Source organism: Pelobates fuscus, chromosome 6 (assembly GCF_036172605.1).
Source record: "Pelobates fuscus isolate aPelFus1 chromosome 6, aPelFus1.pri, whole genome shotgun sequence".
NCBI lineage: Eukaryota > Metazoa > Chordata > Amphibia > Anura > Pelobatidae > Pelobates > Pelobates fuscus.
In genome coordinates, this window is record NC_086322.1 from 255,267,957 (window position 1) to 255,288,817 (window position 20,861).

General features: G+C 43.7%; 2 protein-coding genes across 4 annotated transcripts in view; both read left to right on the forward strand.

Moving 5' to 3' along the window:
* The window catches only part of JMJD6 (jumonji domain containing 6, arginine demethylase and lysine hydroxylase), a 363,289-nt gene that overhangs the window by 12,062 nt on the left and 330,366 nt on the right, over positions 1 to 20,861 (forward strand). The window lies entirely within an intron of this gene.
* MXRA7 (matrix remodeling associated 7) overlaps positions 19,138 to 20,861 on the forward strand; it is a 43,249-nt gene continuing 41,525 nt past the window's right edge. For all 3 annotated transcript variants that reach the window (XM_063458977.1, XM_063458979.1, XM_063458978.1), the window contains exon 1: positions 19,138 to 19,675. In XM_063458977.1, coding sequence (XP_063315047.1) covers positions 19,169 to 19,675 — 507 coding nt within the window. In that variant the 5' untranslated portion in view covers positions 19,138 to 19,168. The remainder of the gene's footprint in view (positions 19,676 to 20,861) is intronic.

Genomic DNA, 20,861 nt, shown 5'->3' on the forward strand with positions numbered 1-20,861 from the left:
CAGGAGAAGTAATGTAAGCTCCTGATTAGAAGCTTCCAACATGCTAGAGTAGACAAGGAGCAGTGCCTGGTGGACACAAGGTAAACAATCAAACTGTTCTAAAACAATTTTACTATTTACAATGGGAGGCTACCAGATTACTCCTGGCACCATAAAAGAACACTACAAAGTGATGTTGCTGGTTATGTTGCTTGGAGTCTTCCTTTAATATTTCCAATAATTTCTTTCAACTATTAAATGCTGATAAACTCCAATGGACATCCTTTTTTTTTCTTCTAAAGAACAGAGTCAAAGACAAAAATATTCCAGAAGACCTTTTTAAAAATGTATAGAGCTCTGGAGAAGGTGCTATTTCAGTACAACAGTTTCAATATTATTTTCCTTACACTGGACCCTGCAGGGTCACTCTGAGTTAAGCTGTAGGATGTTTTTAAATAATTATTGTGGTTTTTACCAGGGAGTTATCATCTCTCTGGTACATTTGTCTCATCTATTTGTTATTTTTCCAAAAAGTTGGCGTACATTCTAGCAAAGAGTTATGGGAAATGTAGTCCAGCAGAATCTAGCACAACTGGAAATGGCTTTTACTAGAAATTCTGCAAAACTTGCTTTGTATGTTCTTTGTTACCCTGTTTTAAAAAAATTAGAATGGTAAAAATATTGTTTTCAAAGGTAGGGCACTAGACTTGAAACTCTTAAATACTGGTTTAAAAAAAACAAAAAACATTTTTGCCAACTTGTACTGAGAACATGATATAATTCAATCAGCTAAATTATTTTAATACATTTTCTAATCTACTTTTCTACACAGTTAAGTGCTCCCTTTTAATGGCATTACTATTGTGTCTTCTGTAATAACATCAGCGCAGTATGCAGTGTAATCTACAGTTTATTATATTCTGTTAATTTAAAACTGATTTTGTTTCCTTTATAATTTGTTTTAAATATGTTTTCTAACAAAAATAAAATTTGATGGATTCAGATGTGCTATAATTACTGTTCAATATCTAAATACTATTTTTTTATTCTTTTAATTGCATTTCATTTATTTCACCGGGGAATGATGCATTTTAGGTCAAAATAGCCAAATCTAAAAAAATTATCCAAATCAACCAAGTTTCCAGCTCCTTTATTTTTCCTTAAAGGGACACTCTGGTCACCACAAAAACTTCATCACAATTATGTGATTGTACCAGAAGGCCCCTGGGTGCACTCTTTCTTTAAGGGGTTAAACCGTTCTCGAACGGTTTAACCCTAAAGGTTGCATCCAGTGCCAATCCCAAGCTGCATCCAACTTCTGTATCGGAGTTACAGGAAGCGCAGATAAAAGGCTGAATACAATTTAACACTGCATAAATATCTATATTCCTAACGCAGTTAGTATTTTCACTACATTTTTACTACAGTATTTTTTTGTCCCTACTTAGTTTAACTGCACCCCCGGCCTGCAAAAAAAAATTAAATGAAAATAAATTTACTCACTTTCTTTCTAGTGCTGCCATGGCCTCTTCCTAGCATGAGGTCATCTTAGAGGCATACCTTCAGGATGAGGTCAGTTCCATTGCTCCTCATAGAGGAGCATTGGGGGCCATAGGTGCATGCTCGGCCTTGATATGCCTGTGATGCTGCCATAGAAAATCATTGCTTGCAGTAGAAGACAAATTAAATGGTGCTAGTGCTATATAAGCTAAGGCGTATTTAAATAATCTGTTGTAAGAGCATTGTGAAATACAGATTAAGGAACAGCGCACACATAAAAATTAATTTTAAAATTTTATAAGGCTACTTAAATTCACCTATCGCAGCAAACAAATATGGGTTTTCAGTTCTACCAATGCACATTAATATGTTCATGAACATGTTAGAAAGTAAACAACCATTAAAATTAATTGTTTGTTTAATCTTACTTTAAAAAAAAAATTAAAAAAAATTGTCACCAAGCAAACAACGTTTTCCTCTGTTTTCAAAACAAAATATGTGTTACATCTATCAGCACCAGGCTTAAAAGTCCTGCAATACCTAAACCAAGTTGTGTAGAAACCAAACTTTGAGACCAAATCCTTGAGAGACTCGTTGCTCTCCTGGCCATTTTTCGAATATCAATGTTAGCGGCATGTTGTATTCAGATGTCAACTACATGGCAAATTTGTCAGAATTGGGAACTAAAACCAGTAATTAAGGACTCCCAGAGGTATTGAAGTTCCTAACTGGGCAACTGGAGGAGGTTAAAATGAAGTCTTGATCAATATTTAAAGCTATCAAGAGCCTTATACAAAATTTCAATGGAGAAGCCCCTCTGAAGGTTTCTATCCCTTAGCTCACAGGACTGTGATATAATATATTGAAAATCAGAAAATTTGCGATGTACCAGAAAAAACTGTTCTATAGGTATAACTATAACTGTGTTTGGGATGATGAGGTAGACAGTTTAATGTTATTGCCAGAACATTGTTTTCTATATAGAAAGGTACATGTAAACCACAAGAAGAACTCTAAATAATTCATGAAGAATTTGTGGTGGTCCATGGTAAATTTTGAATTACTGTAATAATTGTCATTATGAAAAATATGACCAGGTCCTGTACTGAATCTTCTCAAATCAAAATATGGTCATCTATGTACCTCGGGAAAACAAAAAGTGACAAAAAAGGGCCAGTACCTCCGTGGGACTCCTCAACATATTCATCACTATCCTGATTATTAAAAAAATGCTGTGGTATCCTTGTTCATGTGGAAGACCATCTGTCTGCCTGCAGCCCATGAGAGGGACACCTTTTGTGCATTTATGGTCACAGCTCTGTAAGATGTGAGTGGTTTCAATTGAAGAAAGAGATTGACATTATTTTAAAAAATATATTGAGCTATTATTTTTTTTCTATGTTTGTTACATATTGGACATTGTAATTACTCTGCTGCTACTTTGAAAGGTAAGTTCAATTTTATTAAAAACACGGAGGCTCCTATTATGCATAACTCTTTCTTTATTCCCTCAGCAGCAAAGATAGAGTTATATAAATATTATCAAAATGACAGAAAAAAAACTATAGGCACACAGGCATCCAATCACATAACAGAGGAAGTAGCTATAAAAGGCCTGTGTCTCCCACAATCCCTCTCTTTCTTTGCTGCTCCCTCAGACCAGCTAAGTATTTTGTTCCTCTTGTGTACTTAGTCTCATTGATTTCATCTTGTCATTGTGCTTTATATACATGTTTATTGCTTAATGTGTATTGTTTACTGCTTATGTGACTGTTTTTACGTTCTGGTGGTGTGCCTGGGGAAACCCCTTTTTTTGTTTTAGTGTTTCCCCGCCGGGGAGACTCCTTTCCGTGCTCCCCTGTGCCTGCGCCTACCCTGTTGCTGTGGGTGGCGCGCAAACTTCGGCGCAGTTTTCCCCATGATCCGGAGCCGACCGCGGCTCTCCCCTCACGCTCGTGAGCTGCCCGCGTGGGTAGGGTGCACGCGCCCCTTCCACCGCCTGGAGGCAGACTGCGGTCGGCGACTGCTGGCCTTCCACGTGCGGCGGCCATTTTTGAGGCGGATCTCCTCGCGGCCGGCCGCACTTTTTTCTATCCTGCTCATCTACTCGTTCTTGCAGGCCTCTGGGTCCCCTGGGCACACCAGCAATCAGGTTATTCTCTCTTGTTTTTCCTGCGGGTTACTCAACCCTGGTATTTTCACTGTTCAGTTATTGGCAGGGAATCCCATACACTTTTTATATACCTGCTATTTTACTGCCACTATGCAGGACAGGGATGAAGGGCCAGAGGGCCTTGCTGAGGACTTTACCCAGGATAACCCTGAAGGTAATGTAGCCTCCCAGGAATTTCAAGCCCTACTAGATGCCACTATGGCATCATCTTTGCAGAAAGCCTTTGCATCTGCCATGGGAGCGGTGTCTTCATCGTTCTCCCAGTCCTTGCAAACTATGCTTTTACCCTCAATGGCGGCCCCCGCCCTCCTAGGTGTCGGGACCCCCCCGCCTGCCCCAGCCATGCCTGGAGCCCGTAAGATTAAGGCTAAGGCCAAGCATGTCGACTCCCACTCCTCGATGCAGGTTCTACCTGCCATGATGGACACGTTTGAGGCGGTCACAGATGGCGCACCTCCCACGCGCAAAAGAGCCCCTGGCTGGGCTAAAAAGGCTAGACTATGGAAACGGGCTAGGGCCCATGAGGAAGGGTCGGGTACCGACCGGAGTGCGGAGGCTGACTCAGACGTGCTAGAATTCACCTCTTATGATGAGGTAGAGTCAGGTGAGGATTTGCCGCCTACGGATGTGACCCCTTCGTGACCCCTTACACTACTCGGGGTCTTCTAGCTGGCTCTGCCGGGGATGGTGTGGCACTGTTGGATCCGCAGGGCAACCCCCTGTTCGACCCAGATGACTTGCACCACCCCCAGTCAGCCGAGTAGCAACCCCCTGGGCATATCGCCCAATATGTGGCAAAGCGCATGCGCACCCCCCTGTCTAAGGAGGGCCGCAATAAATTGCGCGCTGAATGTCCCAGGCCTTCCCTTCCAGGTTCGGCCTGCAAGACCCCAGAGGTTGACCCACAGATTGCCCAATTTTTAAACAAATCGGGCTGGATTCGGGTAAGGCGTATCGTACTATCAACCTTTTTTTGTTCAGCAATTTCAGCTGGACATAGAGGTTTGGATGGTTCGCCCATAGGCAAACATCCTTTTGTGTGTCGCCTTCTCAAAGGTATTCGCCTTGCTCGACCTCCCCGGACTCGTTTTTCTGCATTCTGGGATGTCAACGTGGTGTTACAATTTTTGTCGCCATGGTACCCGAACCAAGACTTGACACTTAAACAGATCTCTTCTAAGTTAGTGATGCTTCTCTGTTTAATTTCATGTAAAAGGGTGTCTCACGTCAGGGCCCTTGATTGGGACGCAATTACTTTTACCCCTGAGGGTATCTCGTTCAACATATACAGAAGGACTAAATCAGCATCCAAATCTTTTGTATACCCTAGAGTCTCAGGGAATCCGGCATTATGCCCGGTGGAGTGTCTAAAGGTATATCTGGATATTACACGGCCTCTTCGATCTTTGGATTTACATCCGTTATTCATATCGTTTCGGTCTCCATACCGGCCCGTATCCACCCCGACTTTGGCTCGTTGGATACGCTGGCTTCTCTCTTTAGCTGGCATTGACACTTCTATCTTCACACGCCATTCAGTACGTGGAGCCATGGCATTGAAAGCCTCTACAGTCGTCTGTCGTCTGGAGGACATTCTGTGGGCTGCGGATTGGTCTCGGGAGTCAACCTTCCGTGACTTTTATTTCAGACCGATCAACCACATCGCATCTCCAGTGATAGCATAGCTTTAAACTTGCGTAATAGGAGCCTCCGTGTCTTTAATAAAATTCCCAGATTTTACTAGTAACATGATGTAAAGTCATGATTTTATTAAAGACACGGAGGCGAGTATTATTCCCACCCGCCCTCCCGGTGTTGGGTCATTGGTTGAGATGCGGTTGAATTTTTCGGGTATATTACTGTCTGGTCTGGTTCCTATGTCCTACATATTTATATGACTATACTGTTGATGTTTTGGTTTTATATGATTATATACTGTGACGAAACCAATCTCGCCACATTGTATTGGAGGAGCCTGGTTGCCCGCCTGCTGCCTTTGGACTATGGCCCTGGGAGATTGGGCCCTTTACAAACAGTATTCGGCCCTAACAGAGTGCATGTCACTCATTCTGGCCCTTTAAATACAGTGGGGCCATTCGGTACTTGCCCTGTGTGAGCAGTGATACCCCCCAGATAGCTATGCCATGGAGCCTATTCATATAATGAAAGACTATGGGAAAGACTTTGGCTCCATGGCAATTAAACTGTATTTGTGTGGTCTGCGTGCCATTCACCTAATAATGTGCACGCAGATCTGAGCTATCTGGGGATATGTTAAATGTCTGTGTTTAATGTATAAAATGTGACTTTATGTATTTTAAAGAGTTTTATGTTGTTTTGCAACCATGTGGTTAATGGAGTCTGCCTCTAGTCCTGGATAATTAGATTTCTTCTCCAATTATCTCCAGGGCAGAAGGGAGGAAGCCAGGATGCATTGTGGGGATGTTTTACTTTTACTGTTTGAGCCAGGGGGAATAAAAGATACTTTTACTAACTTTTGAACCCCTGGTCTGATTCATGCCATTTTTTAATATGTTGTTCCCCTGAATGGATTGATTGTGGATATGTATTTTTATGTGAATGTGATGTATGGTTTTAAAGTTATGAAAGTTGTGTAAAAGTATATTTTGAACTGTACACATAATGGGATTAAGTGTCACACTAAGGGGAGGGGATGTGTGGGAGGTAACATCTATGTTATTGGTTATTTTATGCCTCCCCCTGGGTGTGGCCTGTATGTGTACTCATGTAATAAAAACCAGGCTGGGTGCCCAGCACCTCAGACCACTGCTTGACCTTCAACACGGAGCCTTGTCTCGTTCTTGGGGGGATTCACTGTATGCTGTTGGAGATTTGACTGCTAGGAGTGTAAGCTGATGTCTGCTTTTCCTATTCATCTGCTAGCAGCTATTTGTGAGGTTCCAGCTGGAGTGCTACCTTATTCACCTATATCCAATTCGTGAGTTTTGATGTTCTGCAGTAGCTGTGCCTTTCTGAGAAAAGGGGATTATCGCCTAAACGGAATTTAACCCCTCATATGCTGAAACGGTCCGTTACAATTGGTGGCAGCGGTGGGATCGTTCCTACAGCCAGAAGGACAGCTACAGGAGACACCATTACTCTGGATTTTACAATTTGAGGGCAACGCATGTCCCAGGACAGCAACCCTAAAAGCAACAGCATGGAACCAGCAGTGGAGTACGATGAGGGTGACATGGATGACCGGGAGGCATTAAGGAAAGGCATCTGGTACCAGGCACTGGACATTGTGGAATACCAACGAGGTGAGAGACTTCCCAAGGAAGATCAGCGTTTGCAGGAGCGACTAGCCCTGCGGATGCCCTTCCTGGGAGAGCAGCCCAGGGAGGAATGGGTAAAAGAATTGGAGCTTCGGGTATGGCAGGAGATGTGGCTGGAGGATGCCTACCAGGCGCTTTGGTGGTATGTTGCACAGCACCTGCCCTGGACAGCCGAGCATGACAAGCCAGAGGGAGAGGAGTTTGATGGTCCTGGCTTGTTATGGGAGTCTTTCTCAGAGCCTGAATTTGGGAGCCCCACACAAGCCCGGTTCAGTGATCTCTTTGAGTGGAGGGAGAGCAGGTATGACTGGGACGACACTCATGAAATTGAGCAAGACCTGGTCCACCTAGTAACCCGAGAGATGGAGCTGGAACAGGACTACCAAAATCTGTTCCACTCCAGTGAGAAGGCTCAACAGGGAAGCGCAGACCCAGATCCAGACCCCTTCAGCTGGGAAGATATTGTACAATTTTACTGGGAAGAACCCCAGGTGGCCAGTGGAGATGGGACCGAGGTCTCTCCACCGAGCCTGCAGGGAATTGGGAGCCCAGTCTCCATTCCCCAGCGGCAGTGTAAAGTGCAGGGAGAGGAGAGCAGTATCCTCCCTCCCCAGCGGCAGGCTGAGTTACAGGGGGCAGAGGTAGTTGTTCCTGCCCACCAGCAGCAGAGTGATATGCCAGGAGGGCAATGTGAAGTGCAGGGAGAGGAGAGCAGCGTCCTCCCTCCCCAGCGGCAGGCTGAGTTACAGGGGGCAGAGGTAGTTGTTCCTGCCCCCCAGCAGCAGAGTGATATGCCAGGAGGGCAATGTGAAGTGCAGGGAGAGGAGAGCAGTGGCCTCCCTCCCCAGCGGCAGGCTGAGTTACAGGGGGCAGAGGTAGTTGTTCCTGCCCCCCAGCAGCAGAGTGATATGCCAGGAGGGCAATGTGGAATACAGGGAGAGGAGAGCAGCGTCCTCCCTCCCCAACGGCAGCGTGAGTTTTCGGGAATTGGGAGCCCAGTCTCCATTCTCCAGCGGCAGAGTATCCAGCAGGGAATAGAGAGCCCTGTCTCCTTTCCCCAGCGGCAGGACTCTGTATTGGGAGGAGAGACAGTCGGTCTCCCTCCGCAAAGACTAGGAATATGTATGGGAGAGGAGCTTGTTACCCCCTCTCCCCAGCGGCAGCTTAATGTACCAGGGGGAGACTGTAAACCCCCCACCAGTGCAGATGGGACCGTGGTCTCTGCACTTACCACACAGGGGGTAGGGATGGTCGGTCCTACCCCCCACGACAGAGCTATGCAACTAAGGGGGAGACAGCCCGTCTCCAGCAACCAGGCTCCAACCAGACTACTCCGGGGGTAGTGCTGGCACCAGGACAGAGTACCGCTGGTCTCTGCCCACTCAGCAACCCACCAAGGCAGCCTACCAGTCCCCTACATAGCCGTGGTGAGGCATCTGGACATGGACAAACTTCTCCTCTACCCAGGTGTAGTAACTATTTATTGTGGGTGGGCTGTACTGTTTTTTTTGCTTTATGGGTGGGTTGCTGGACTAACAAGGGCACTGACCGGCAGGAGGTCAGGTACCCTGTTAGTCTTTTTGGAAAGGGGGAGAGATGTGACGAAACCAATCTCGCCACATTGTATTGGAGGAGCCTGGTTGCCCGCCTGCTGCCTTTGGACTATGGCCCTGGGAGATTGGGCCCTTTACAAACAGTATTCGGCCCTAACAGAGTGCATGTCACTCATTCTGGCCCTTTAAATACAGTGGGGCCATTCGGTACTTGCCCTGTGTGAGCAGTGATACCCCCCAGATAGCTATGCCATGGAGCCTATTCATATAATGAAAGACTATGGGAAAGACTTTGGCTCCATGGCAATTAAACTGTATTTGTGTGGTCTGCGTGCCATTCACCTAATAATGTGCACGCAGACCTGAGCTATCTGGGGATATGTTAAATGTCTGTGTTTAATGTATAAAATGTGACTTTATGTATTTTAAAGAGTTTTATGTTGTTTTGCAACCATGTGGTTAATGGAGTCTGCCTCTAGTCCTGGATAATTAGATTTCTTCTCCAATTATCTCCAGGGCAGAAGGGAGGAAGCCAGGATGCATTGTGGGGATGTTTTACTTTTACTGTTTGAGCCAGGGGGAATAAAAGATACTTTTACTAACTTTTGAACCCCTGGTCTGATTCATGCCATTTTTTAATATGTTGTTCCCCTGAATGGATTGATTGTGGATATGTATTTTTATGTGAATGTGATGTATGGTTTTAAAGTTATGAAAGTTGTGTAAAAGTATATTTTGAACTGTACACATAATGGGATTAAGTGTCACACTAAGGGGAGGGGATGTGTGGGAGGTAACATCTATGTTATTGGTTATTTTATGCCTCCCCCTGGGTGTGGCCTGTATGTGTACTCATGTAATAAAAACCAGGCTGGGTGCCCAGCACCTCAGACCACTGCTTGACCTTCAACACGGAGCCTTGTCTCGTTCTTGGGGGGATTCACTGTATGCTGTTGGAGATTTGACTGCTAGGAGTGTAAGCTGATGTCTGCTTTTCCTATTCATCTGCTAGCAGCTATTTGTGAGGTTCCAGCTGGAGTGCTACCTTATTCACCTATATCCAATTCGTGAGTTTTGATGTTCTGCAGTAGCTGTGCCTTTCTGAGAAAAGGGGATTATCGCCTAAACGGAATTTAACCCCTCATATGCTGAAACGGTCCGTTACATATACTAATAGTTTTTTCTATATTATAGGTTGAACTCCTAAGAAGCTTTTGACATTTTGCTTGGTAAGTCTTCAGTTTGGAGTTTGGTTATTACCATATTTCTCTCTCTCTTTAAGCTTGAAGTTTTCGTTTGGTTCCGGTTGTCCTACTTTTGCCGGGTGTGAAATTGTTTCGTGTTTTCCTGGTCTTCGTTCTCGCAAGAAAGAGGGGGATTGTGGGAGACACAGGCCTTTTATAGCTACTTCCTCTGTTATGTGATTGGTTGCCTGTGTCCCTATACAGTTTTTTTTCTTTCATTTTGATATTCCCCTATCTTTGCTGCTGAGGGAATAAAGAAAGAGTTATGCATAATACTCGCCTCTGTGTCTTTAATAAAATCATGACTTTGCGTAATGTTAATAGTAAAATCTGGGAATTTGTTGCAGCAAATACATAAAGGGATATACACACATTTTTATCATAGTTACATAGTTGTCTAGGTGGAAAAAAGTCCACCAATTTCAACCATGAAGTTCAGTCGTTTATGCTGTTGACCCAAAAGAAGGCAATAAAATTGATTGTAGTCATTTCCAATTTTGTCACAAAAAAAGGGAAAATTTGATACAGTTCCACAAAAAAAAAGGTTACTAGCAAAACAGTGATGTGCACAGATCCCCCTGTGCCTACTCTCAACCTTAAGAGTGGCTTAAAACTGCAACCCTGCTGAGTTAACACCATCAATCAGTGGTCAATCAGACTGCTGGAGTATTCTGTCCCAGCTATCCAGTTATTAATTGTGCAATGTACACACCGCTCACACATCTTGGGCTAAGCTCTCTATCCTCCCACGAAAGTGCTACATACAGCTCGGGTCACTAAATAATGCATTGGGCTATGAGTAAACTGATAGCACGAAGGTATGGATACTCTTAAATCAGTTCTATTCGGTTCTTATGAAAACAGTGAAACTGCTCCTGGGGGATGCACAACGTATCCTATTAACCCCTTAAGGACCAAACATCTGGAATAAAAGGGAATCATGACATGTCACACATGTCATGTGTCCTTAAGGGGTTAAACCCAAATGGAATAAAATAGACTTTATAGACCAAATTAAATTCTCCTGGTTGGGGCTTCTCATGCGTTTTTGGGGGGCAGAACCACTAAAGGGTACATCTGCATGAAACATTAAAGGGTGTTTAGGACTTCATATATATTTTATTTAATTTTAGTTTTTTTTATTTTTTTTTTTACATTTTAGCTATATAATGCATATCCCCTTGTACTCTTATTAAGATTATTAGCTTCAAAGAAAGTTTTCTCCGTTCTACAACACTTTTAGAGTTTTGGCAAATGAAATTTAAGTGACAAAATGGAGACAAAAGAAGTTGTGACTATGGCTGATTTCGAGAATTTCTCTACATCAACTATTTTTGCCTCCGTTGTTCAAGTTTAGAGATTAACCCTGTGAGAAATATTAAACTGATCATTGTCTTTACACAACAAAACGGTTCTTCCGTTATTGTTTTGCAGAAATAAGACCCAACGGGAACAAAGTTTATGGCTTGCCAGAAAAAATATGAATGACACATGACCACTTCCTCTTTAGTACCATTCACATTTACAGTCTGACAATAATTCCAGTCCTATGTGGTTTTTTGATCTCTCAAATTCTTAAAGAGGAAATAAAATTCCAAGCCTATAACACTTTGGCTGCCCTGAAGGTGTCAATGACAATTCAGAATGCCCAAATCCTTCTAACCTGTACAAATATTTAGTTAGACAAGGACCCAAGAGGTGCACTAGTGGTTGGAGAAAAGGGGAGAGAGACACAGTAGACAAAGTACATTATAAAGAATGAGACAGATTTTTGAGGAGACAAGGCAGTAAAATGCAAACAAAAAACAAAACACACCAATATTCTCACAAAGTCTACTCAAAATTCGCTCACAATCATTCACACACACATCACAAGCACATAACTCAAAACACACACACACACATATTCACATACAGACAATCTGCACTAACAAATACTTGCTTTAACACATATGCTTGTATAGCACCCATCAAAACACATAAAGGCTATGACTGGATTTGAGCACATAAAGGGGCAATCTAGGCACCATAACTACTACAAAGAGGACCCCTTTCACTGTAGCTTTGACCCGTCATTTGTGTTTTACTGTTGCTGTGAATGGGCCTGTGTATTATTCTGTGTGGCTCTCAATGTTCTGTTTCTTGCAATCTGGCTGTTAGTGAATGTTTTATTATGCAGCTGTGCACAGTGTGCATCTTACTTTTTGACTGTGTGTGTATCTGTGTATTTTTCTGAGCAGCTGTGTGAGTCTGATTAATTTGTTAACTGTATCATACTTTCAGTCTGTATGGGAAAAAATACATACAGAAATAATAATAATAATAATAATATAAAAAAGAGGTGAAAACAGACAAGAACATCTATTTGTGCATCTCTAATGTTGCCCAATGGATGTTATAACATTTTCTTCAAATTAAGCCAATAGAAAGTAAATTACTCTTCTTCCCTATAACCCCCATCACCTCCTATCCCACTCTCCCTCTTTCACTATATCCCAATCACCCTCAGCTCACAGACTCCGGGTCCTCTTTAACTCCTCATTAATCTTTGAAAAACACATAGCCACTGTCATTTCTGAATGTAATTTTTACTTATTTAATATCCATAGAATATATTAGTGGCGGAGCCTGAGCCAGACCAACATATTAACTGGTGCCGGACTCCAAATTATAAATATTCCAGAAGACTGGGACAGCCGCAACCCTTCCAGTGGGACCTGGCGCCCATTCCATCAAACTCCACGTTGGTCTTGTCCAGTGCGGCTGCCCGGTGAAACTAATGGCTGCGCCTGCCATCACAATTTTTATATCCAGGAGGGCGATCTTTGGAGGGGAGAGGGAGCCAATTATCTCTCACCAAGAGCTGTGGCAGCCTGGAACTCTGCACTGGATCAGGAAGTAGCCTCAGCCTAGTCAAAATTCAGTTGACGATTTCTTGGGCTAGGGAATGTATAATACATGTGTGTAACTTATGTTAAAGATATGATTTTTTTTAGGTTTTATTATTATGGAACCCTAGTGTCTGGGTATTGAATTAATCAGTTATATTTAATTGAATTATCTCCTAGACCCATCAGCGCCAGGGCTGTAACCCATTATCCCAGTTTATGACCCCATACTGTTATTGTCCCTATATCTACTGTTATTTTGTGACAATAAACTGTTGTTCTTGTATCCTACACTATGTGTTGTCTAGTGTTTGGGGAGGGTTGTAATCACTGAAAGAGTGACTTTCTCCTGCTTGATGAAACTTCTGACGGAGGTATTCAGCCAGAGTATCTGAGCTCCGCAGCAATGTACCCGATTGACCATCTCATTTTCAAACCTCATCCACTCCCTTATTTTTACCAGGCTAATTACTATTACATTTTCTATTACATTCATCTGCAATACTCCATTACTCCACTTAAACAAATCCATTTCGCTTTTAATTATAGGTGAAATTGGTGTATTTTAATATTTGTATTTATAATAAAAGATTTAATCTATTTTACCTCTATTCTGGACCCTCCTGGAAGTTTTTAAAGAAGATTTTTGTCAAGAGGAAAACTCCAGCTATATCCTTGGAGGAGATTATACTATCTATGTGATTGGGATTGAGCAAAAAAACTTTTTTTGCTCCCCTTTTGTGAGTACCTCTTGTTTTATTTATTTTTAAGTTTGATTTTATACCAGTGAGCACTATTTGCTTTTTTATTTTTTTCATACAAATCTACAACGGTGACCCACTACTTTCAAGTTTGGAGATACACACAATTTCTACTGTGATCAAGTCCAGATACAACATCTGTGAAGGCCCTACAGGACCACCACATCCATAGGCAGTCTCGGATTCCAGACTCTCAGCAAAGCAAGGCGCTGCTCTTTCATTTCCATACCAAACTGTACTTTTTACCAGAAGGAAGAGACTCTGGTTTGGGTTGTTTTAGCTGCCTACTAATACTCTCATTAGTGCTAGAAATCATTTATTTGTTTTATTAATTTTACTTTAATATAAAACTCGCAAGGCATTAAATATTTGATTTATCATAGTGATAATTTTTATATTTATGTGCTTTGGGAGCTGTTATATTGTTACTTACTTGCAGCTCCTTGGCTCCAGATGATCCATGGGTGCTATAACTTCCACCTTCCAGGCTGCCCCTTGTTTGCTGTGATTGGGCCCTGCCCAGGGCAATCCTCAATGCTCATGTGGGCATTAGCATATCGATATCAGTGTGGCAAATATATATATACAAAATTAGATGAGAATGACCGCACTCCAAGGACTTCATAAGGTAGAGATACAAAAATAACTTAATTTATATCATTTAAAAACATATCGACGTTTCAGCTCCAGTACACAGTTCAATCCTGATGAAAGCCCATGTACTGGGGCTGAAACGTTAATATATTTTTAAATGATATAAATTAAAAGTTTTTTTTTTCTCTACCTTATGAAGTCCTTGGAGTGCAGTCATTCTCATCTCATTTTTTGTATTCTGTGCCTGACCAGCACTGGGCATCTATATTCTTAAACCAGGAGTGCAAGCATTTTGTAATACAAACCTACTGCAGGCAAAAATACAAACCTACTGCAGACAAGCTCTCTGACATTGACTACAGACAAACCCAATCGTATGCACACACAAAATGACTACAGGCAAGTTCACTGAACCACAAGAGCTCTCTGACCCACACAAGCCCACTGACACATACGTACACAAACTCACTACAAACAAACTCGCTGACACAAACACAAGCTCTTTGACACAGACAAGGTTACTACAGACAAACTCATTGGTACAGCTCTCACTACAGTTAAGCTCACTGAGACACATAAGCTTTATGACACACACACAAACTAACTACAGACACATTCATTGGTAAATACATACAAATTCACTACAGACAAGTTCACTGAAACACATAAGCTCACTACACACAAACTCACTGACACACACATAAGCTCACTATAGACAAGCTCACACACAAGTTCTACACAGAGAAGCTCACTGACACACATACCAGCTCACTCCAGACAATCTCACTGACACATACAAGCTCCCTACAAAAAAGCTCACTGACAAACACAAGCTCATTACACACAAGCTCACTGACACACACACACACACACACACACACAAGCTTGCTACATTCAAGCTCACTCACACAAATACACATAAGCTCACTACACACAAGCTCACTGACACATACACAAGCTCACGACATGCAAGCTCACTGACACACACAAGCTCACTTACAGAAACACACACAAGCTCGCTACAGACAAACTCACTGACACATACATAACCTCTCTACATATATGCTCACTGACACACACACACACACACACACAAACACACACACATGCTCGCTACATTCAAGCTCATGCACACAAATACAAATCAGTTCACTTACACATTCACAAATTCACTACATGAAGGTTCACTTACATACAAAAACTCACTCACAGAAACACAGACAAGCTCACTGACACACACAGAAGCTGTCTACAGACATGCTCACTGACACAAACAAGCTAACTACAGGCAATCTCACTGCAACACACATACACATACTAGCTCACTGACACACACTTATTAGCTCACTACAGACAAATTCACTCACACAAAAATACAAGCTCTCTGCAGACAAGCTCACTGACACACACATGTTTACAACAGACAAGCTCACTGACACACACACAAACTCACTACAGTTGCTTTGGTGCCTATAGTGTCCCTAAGGGACAGCTTAATGTAGTTGTTCTGGTGTTTATAGTATTTCCCTGCAGGCTTTTTATTGCAAACACTGCCTTTTTAGAGAAAAGGCAGTGTTTACATTACTGCCTAGTAACACCTCTAGTGGCTGTCACTCTAACGGCCACTTTAGGTGCTTCCTGGGTCAGTGCAATGTGCAGCACTGATGTTCAGAGTCTCCATGTTCTGCATGGAGGCTGTGGTGGCCACACAGCTAGGGAAACGGGTCTCATTGCCAAGGACGTTCTTTTCCCCCTCTCTGGAACTCTGCTGCACTGGATTTCAGTGATATAGCTGTGAAGTGATTATAGCTGCCAAGTGATTAGAGCTCTGGAGTGATTATAGCTTTCCCCCACAGACATTAGCCGAGACAATGCTGGGAGTGAACTGGTTTTATGGGTCATGGTACACACAATTTATACAGTTCAATACAAACTCCTCCCCTATGTCAATGTGTCTGGGAGATAATTGAGTGTACTTTGCTTAAACTAATTATCTCCCAGGCACAGAAATACAATTTTCAAAACATAAAACACCCCAAAACACAAAAAATATTACAAGGGACCCCCACAAGTCCAAATCCCCACAGAGCCTGGATCTGAGAACCCAAAGTGTCCAAATAGTGCTCAGATCCCACCAACACAGCCAAATTGTCACCGGGGTAAAGTTTTGACCGATCGCACATGTGGCACCTGCCCAAAATAGTTCCAGAAGAAAAGTGGCGGCGGTTGGTCTCTTTCGGGAGTCCCAAAACGAACAAAAAACCAAACAGATTCCCTGGCTCCTAGGTAGCGCCTAGTTCGCCTAGATGTGAGAAGACAAAGCAGGCGGTGATGGAAGTTCAGCAGTGTTCATGAGTTAGTCTGTCCGATTTCAGTTCCATGCACGCGACGACCGAACACTACTGCCTGCTTTCGTGGGACAAGATGGTCACCAACTAATTTCCCACGCGTTCATTCATGAAAATGGCGGCCACCCAGCAAAACACTTGCAACAATGAGGTGCGAACCGATTATGGAGGTGTCAATAGGGGTCAACAGGGTTAACAAGCTCCAAGGTGGGCTGAGTACGAGAGGTATAAAAATTGTGGGTTTGTTCGGTAACTGAACTGGAATGGGAAAGCATGAGAACCAAGTATTGTTAGTGACAGGGTGTTCTTTCACAGAGGCGCAGAACGTTCCTCATAGACATGCATTGATTCAATGAATCTCTATGAGGAGATGCTGATTGGCGTAGTGTAGCCTTTTGCCGCGATTGCAGAGCTAGCTGCGGCGAGACCCGCACACTGCTGTAAGAAATGTGACTAAAACACTTTTTACTTTGCTGACATGGGGGCTGGCCACCTAAATAGCGCTATTAAAACGACAGTGTCAAAAATGCACAGGGCCGGTGCTTGGATTTTTAGGTACATAGGCGAAGATGCATTTTTCCGCCCCCCCCTCCCCCCAAAAAAACATCTTCACCTATGTGCCTCTTAACCAGCCCCTTTCCCCTCCCCTCCCCTACCAGCCCCTTCCCTGTCCCTTAGTGTTCTTCTCCCCTCCCCCCCTCTTTTCCCTGTCTCTTGGTGTTTCTCTCCCATTCCCTCCCTGTCCCTTGGTGCACCCCACACCCCTTTAGTGGTCACACTCCCCTTCATGGTGTGTCAGTGTGTACAGAGTGTAGCGGAGCGGAGCGCGGTACAGGAGCTTCAGTTTTCTGTACCCGGCCGAACTGACAGGGAGTGCTCTCTCTGTGAGCACCTCCTGTCAGTCTGGCCAGGTACAGGAAACAGAAGCTCCTGTACCGCGCTCCGCTCCGCTACACTCTGTACACACTGAAAGTCACACACTCAATGACAAACACACAGACGTCACTGACAGACACAGACTCATTGACAGACACACTGATAGTCACACACAGACTCAATGACAAACATACTCTCACTGATTTGACAGACACACACTCATACACTGACAAACACACTCATCATACACTGACAGACACACTCATACACTCACATGCACACACACAGACGCACTCACTCACACACACACACGCTGTCACTCACAGACATACGCTGTCACTAACACACATACTGTCACTCACACACATACTGTCACTCACAGACGCACACACTGTCACTCACAGATGCACACACTGTCACTCACAGACGCACACACTGTCACTCACAGACGCACACACTGTCACTCACAGACGCACACTCTGTCACTCACAGATGCATACTCGGTCACTCACAGACGCACACTCTGTCACTCACAGACGCGCACTCTGTCACTCACAGACGCGCACACTGTCACTCACAGACGCGCACACTCTGTCACTCACAGACGCGCACACTCTGTCACTCACAGACGCGCACACTCTGTCACTCACAGACGCGCACACTCTGTCACTCACAGACGCGCACACTCTGTCACTCACAGATGCGCACACTCTGTCACTCACAGACGTGCACTCTGTCACTCACAGACGCGCACTCTGTCACTCACAGACGCGCACACTGTCACTCACAGACGCGCACACTGTCACTCACAGACGCGCACTCTGTCACTCACAGACACATACACTCACACACAGACACATACACTCACACACAGACACATACACTCACATACACACACACACATACACTCACACACAGACACATACACTCACACACACAGACACATACACACACACACACACACACACACACACACACACACACACAGACACAGACACACACAGACACATACACTCACACACACAGACACATACACTCACACACATACACTCACTAATTATTTTATAAATAAATATTTTCCACCCAGCCTCCCTACCTGGAGAGCTGGTGTGGATGATGAATCCTTCCCTGGGGTCCAGTGGGGCTGATGGGCGGCGTGCGGCAGTGCTGAGATCAGACGCGGCGAGGGAGCTCTAACCTCTCTGCTCTGCTCCCTCGCGCGCTGTCTGCTGATACCGCGGGAGCCGGAATATGACGTCATATTCCGGCTCCCGCGGTATCAGCAGACAGCGCGCGAGGGAGCAGAGAGGTGAGATTAGAGCTCCCTCGCCGCGTCTGATCTCAGCACAGCACAGCCGCGCCGGGGGCAGAGATGGTGGCTGGCAGGAGGGAGAGCTTCCCTCCTGCCGGTCACTGAAATCTTGCGCCCCCAGAGCCCGTGCGCCCTAAGGCGGCCGCCTGTGCCGCCTTATGGACGCGCCGGCCCTGAAAATACATGTTTGTATTCCTGACACCATAATGTTCCTTTAAGTTTCATTACATTTTCACAGAATTCTCTTTAGCCACAGGGAGTTGTAATTGTTGCTAATGACAACCCAGAGGTGTTGTTTGAATGAATGTGAAATTCCATCCAGAATATTAATCCTCAGTGTTCCAAATTGGGTTTTTCTTTTTTTAAGTTTGATGTTTACAAAGTTATAATTTACAATATAATGTAGTTTGTTTTGCCTTTGTAATAAAGCCCATGACTTCACTCATTTTACTGGTGTCAGTGTATTTTATTGGAGTTCCCTAGCCATAACACACAATAAATGAGGTTTTAAAGCAGCTGGTGAGAGGTGTGTGTCACATTGTATCTGTAAGTTGTTCCGAGGGAGGCGGAGAGTTGTGACTAGGAGATGGAGCCTGGTAGTGGTAGAGGCAGGACCAAGGGCCATGACAGCTGTGTAATGGATGGGTAACAGGGAGGAGGGAAAGGATCATTCCTCTCAGCTGCTCCATCATCCTCCTGTGTCTGCACAGCCCCTGCCAGCACCAGAGAACAAAAGCCCTCTCATCCACATCAGCATGGATCTGGAAGGGGACTACAGCTTCACAGTGCCACTCCTATTCACAGTGCTTGCTGTGATTTTGGCCACCCTGCTCATGAAACTCCGCTCTGGAGAAGACAAGCCACCAGGTCAGGTAACCCAGGAGGAAGAGGAGAAAGAGGAAGAGGAGGAGAACGTGGCTGAGCACTTAGAAGACACACAAGACCATACAATACCACAGGAGAAGATAGCTGTCCAAGAAGGTACTGAAAGTATACAACAGACAGCAAAGATCTCAGTAGATGAAGTTGGGGCAAGTGAGGACCTTCTTCAGGAGAGGACAACAGAAAATGAGACAGAAGCAGAGGGGTCGTCAGCCAAAGAGAGGAGGGCATCCACCCATTCTAGCATAGAGGGCGATGACAGCAAGGTAATATATTAGTTTCATAGGTGTAAAGCCTTTTCAAGGATAAAATATATTTAAGATGTAGAGGAGTACTAATTTTCTCGCTATTTCAATTGATTTAATTTCCTTGCTCCAAGTGCTTGCACTCCAGTTACTCAGAGATATCGGATATATTTCTCGTACACTATTTTTTATTACAAATATCTCTTCAACTCACTTAGATATTACCCTGTATCCACTGTGTCAAAGGCAAAAACATAAATAAAAATAAAGCTTTTTATTAATTTTGTATTTTAATGCTTATGAAGTTTTTTTAACCCTTGTAGCATGCCACCGGATGCTTGTTTTCTAGTTCTCAAAAATGTGGCACTAGTGCCCACTTAAAATGGCTGAAGGCTGTAGCAGAACATTCCTATCATATCAGTCCCTCTCTCTGGAATCTCTCACAGATATTCATTTCTATAGATGTCAGTAGATGCATGGAATGGCATTCTGTCAGAGGTGGTGAAAATGAATACATCATAGGTCACCAGTTTATTTATTTATTTATCTATCTATCTATCCATCTATCTATCTCTCTATCTGTCTATCTGTCTGTCTTTTCTGTCTTGTTATGCTTCCTGCCTTCCTCCCTTCCTCCTCTGTTACTTTGAATATATCTGACTTGCATGCCTTTTGTCAATCTCCACAAATCTCTGAAAAACTGTGTGTGTGTACCATCTGTCTGTGTGTGTTTAGCCCTGTGAGCGTCGTAATACATATTTGCCTGTCTGTGTATATCTGTATGTCTGCAACATCGCTGTCTGTGTTTATCTGTAGAGTGTAAGTTTCACTGTCTGTACTTAAAAGTTTTAACATATACTTATTTTTCTTATTTATTGGAATTGCTCTGCGACCTTATGGCTGCTCTCTGGACTTGTCTGTCCTTTGTTGTTCTAAATTCTGCCCTCTGGCTGTGAAATTTGTATCCCATACCCAGAAACTGCCCAATTTCCTCCCCACATTCCAAGCTTGTAACCCATCCCTGTCTGCAACAATCTGCTCTGCATTGTACAGCTGCCATTAAAGAAAGCATATCATTTATTGCAAAGCTGTAAACGGTTATGGTTAGTTCCTCAATTCACACATAAATTGTTTATAGGAATTCACAAAGTGTCTGGTATGTTTTATATATATATATATATATATATACACACACACACACACACAC